The 3,566-nt window shown below is 31.0% G+C and overlaps 1 protein-coding gene across 1 annotated transcript in view; it reads left to right on the top strand.

Moving 5' to 3' along the window:
• The window catches only part of LOC107695381 (contactin-associated protein-like 2), a 409,258-nt gene that overhangs the window by 198,075 nt on the left and 207,617 nt on the right, over positions 1-3,566 (top strand). Inside the window, exon 4 of the mRNA XM_016495265.1 lies at positions 641-788. Within this exon, the coding sequence (XP_016350751.1) occupies positions 641-788 (148 nt within the window). The remainder of the gene's footprint in view (positions 1-640; positions 789-3,566) is intronic.

The raw sequence follows: 3,566 nt of genomic DNA, 5'->3' as shown, positions 1-3,566 counted from the left end.
ATATATATATATATATATATATATATATATATATATGGAAGCCCGTAATTGCGACTTTTTATTTCACAATTCTGACTTTTTTTCCCTATCAGAATTGTGTTATATAAACTTGCAATTGCAAGAAAAAATCTGAATTGGGAGATGTAAACTCGCAATTACAAGAAAAAAGTCAGAATTGTGAGATATAAAATCACAATTCTGAGAAATAATATAAAGTCGCAATTCTAACTTTTTTCTCAGAATTGTGAGATATAAACTCGCAATTGTGAGTTATCAAGTCAGAATTGTGAGATATAAACTCACAGTTGTATATTATAAGGTCAGAATTGTGACATATAAAAACACAATTCTGAAGAATTCCGAAGATGTGAATTTGCAATTACGAGAAAAAAGTCTGAATTGCGAGTTTATATCTAGCAATTATGACATTCTTTCTTGCAAGTGAGAGTTTATATCTCACAATTCCGAGAAAAAGTCAGAATTACCATATATGAACTCACGATTTTGAGAAAAAAAAGTCAGACTTGTGAGATAAAAAGTCGCTATTACCTGGTTTTATTTTTTATTCGGTGGTGGAAATGGGCTTCCATAGTTTTAAGTTAAAACAAGTCAAGTAACATATTTTGCATCTGTCTTGCAGGCATTTGCAGGTAACTCCAATACAGAGAGTGTGGTTCGGCATGACCTGCAAAACCCGATTGTGGCCCGTTATTTGCGCCTCATTCCTTTAGACTGGACTGAAGAGGGACGGATCGGCCTCAGGTTCGAGATCTATGGGTGCCCGTACTGTAAGTTGACTCTGCACTGTCATATTTCACATCAATATAATCGAGTAAATATCAGCAAAGATGGCATCATAGAAGTTACTTACATGATGCTGAAGCCTGTTGGTATTTTCATCCTGGAACTGAGTATTATTTTTTTATTATGTAGCCTGATCTTTATTATAGCTGTAACATTTGCTAAGCTCAGAATAAAATTGACTGTTTTATCTATTCAAAGTTCCTTTTCATGCTGAGGAAACATGGTTCTATGCTTTTTTGCATTACTAGAATTATTAATATGCAGTGCAAGGTGGCAATATGTATTCGGGAAGATCCTGGTACAATTAAGAGACATTTTTTTGAAAGTCAAGGTCAGCTATCCATCACATACAAATCCACATTTCCATGATTTGCGCAAATAGTACGACACCCTGCTGTTTACTAAAACTGAGAAGAGAACTTATACTGTGTGCTGTAAAATCAAACAGAATATTTGTCAGTTTGATGTTTTGGTGTAAATATAAAGTTGAGACAAACAAAAATGTTTAAGTCTTAAAAATAGTTATCATATTTTAACCTTTTAATGTGTAGTTTTACATCAGCTGTTATTACAGTAAATCAATCAAAACAGTTGTAACTTGAGTCCAAAATGAACTTTTTGACACTTTTAAAAAATGTAAGATATTTCTTTCAATATGAAATATTTCAATATATTTTTTCAATATTAATCAAATCAAATTGTATTACATTTATTATTATTATATTAGATTAAAATTTTAATATATATATTTATAATTTATTTACTATGAATAATTTGTTTAATAATTTAATGTATGTTATAATTATGTCCCTTTGGTAGGTTATGAGATTAAATTTAATGACATATTAAAAATGTAGATATTTCTTATATTATTTTAATAATAATAATATTTTATTGTTATAATGTGCACTTTATTCATTTGTTTAGAATTTATTATAATTAATTTATTTAATAACTTAATTTAGAATAAATTTATGTCCCTCTGACAATGGTATTAACTTTTTTGTTCACTTGGCAACAGTATTGGGTGTAACTCGTTACTACTGTAAGTAACTTATCCACTGAAAAAAGTAAGGTAATTAAGGTCATTCTTAGGTAATTTAGTTACAGTTACTTATAAAGTACGTGCATACTGTAAATAATTTCAACAGTTCTAAAATCAATATTGAATTTGAAATATAAATTTATCATCTAAAGGTAAAATTGAATGCAGCATCTTTAACCCTCTGCGCCGGCGTGTTCACTTGCAGTTTTTCCTGATGACAGAGAAAAGACCCTAAAATACTCAGATACAGATAAGGCTAAGATATCAATCGAATCTGTAAAGGGTCTACTTTTATTTGTGTTTACTGACAATAACAGCAAAACATTGTGCTTTTGTAAAATAAACAAAACAAACACTTTCTGCTGTTTTGGTCTCCGTGAACTTCTTTCTGAAACTCGTCACAAAAATTAACCAAAACTCTGCGAATACTAGACACACAGACGTGAGAAATATGTCAATAGAAAACCTGAAGTGTCTACTTTTAAATGAAACAATTCAAATAAAAAACAAATTCTCTGATTATTTAATCCGTATGAAACCAATGCGAGGTAAAATCAAAATTCATCTACTTTTCATCGTTTTTGGAAGAAGACCTGCTATAAGCCAGAATTTACCTGAGAAGGTGATCTTACCTGTGATCTGACGCGGCTTTATTCAGCAGAGGATATCATTTCTGTAATTTATTCTTACTTACATTAGTTAACGTTATTTTCACATAAACTTGTACGCATTTTACTAGTTGGGCTTTAAACTATGGCAAACTGAAATGTGTGAAAGCGAGTAAAATTTGCTGAAATATGATATACATTCATATACAGTATATACAGGCAACTTATTACATATAGGCTAAATGTCGTACGAAACGAGGATGTAAATGTTTTGCTATCATATAATAAAAATATGAGATATAATACGGATATAGATATAAAGTAATGTGAATGTTAACACTGCATCATGATGAATGTTAGGAATGTTTAGATCAGTGTTTACTGATCTACTATCAGATGTTGATGTTTATAATGTGCTAAGCAATAAGAATTTTGTTTATAAAATAGCATAATGTTGTTTATGACCTGTGTGGTAATACAGACAAAGCATATGTGCATGAATGACAGTACAAAATCATGTTATTTTTTGTTAGTAGTGGACATAATTAGTATTAGTAACTGCTAATGTCGTATACATATATAGTATGTCAGTGTGTATGAAATATGGTACTCATTGCTTTGAAAAGTTTCATGCTTACAGCTTGATACATGTACCCCTGGTTTCACAGACAAGGCTTAAGCCTAGTGCCAGACTAAAATACATTTCTGAGCTGTTTTAACTGAAAGAAACTTGCACTGACATACCTTAAAATACTATCTCAAGTATTATCTCAAGATGCACTCCAGTAATGTTTTCTTCTAAGGCAGTGGTTCCCAAACTTTTTGCAGCATGCACCCTTTTCTAGTGTTTGACACGTCAAGCACCCCCACCACCGTACTCCGGTTAAACACCACATTTTTTAGTGCAATACAAGTATAAATACAAGTATTCACTGTATACAGGGCTTGACATTAACTCTTTTGCTCACCAGCCACTGTGGCTAGTGGTTTTCCAAAATTACTAGCCACTCAGCATTTTCACTGGCCACAATTTTGTTGCTGGAAAATTACATTTTATATGACTAAAGTTACTGCATATTAAAATTTATTTGAATTGATTTCCAGGTTTG

Source organism: Sinocyclocheilus anshuiensis, unplaced genomic scaffold, assembly GCF_001515605.1.
Source record: "Sinocyclocheilus anshuiensis isolate Anshui unplaced genomic scaffold, SAMN03320099.WGS_v1.1 scaffold110, whole genome shotgun sequence".
Lineage (NCBI taxonomy): Eukaryota > Metazoa > Chordata > Actinopteri > Cypriniformes > Cyprinidae > Sinocyclocheilus > Sinocyclocheilus anshuiensis.
Note: the sequence above shows the minus strand (reverse complement) of the source record. Positions and strands in the feature narration are given on the sequence as shown.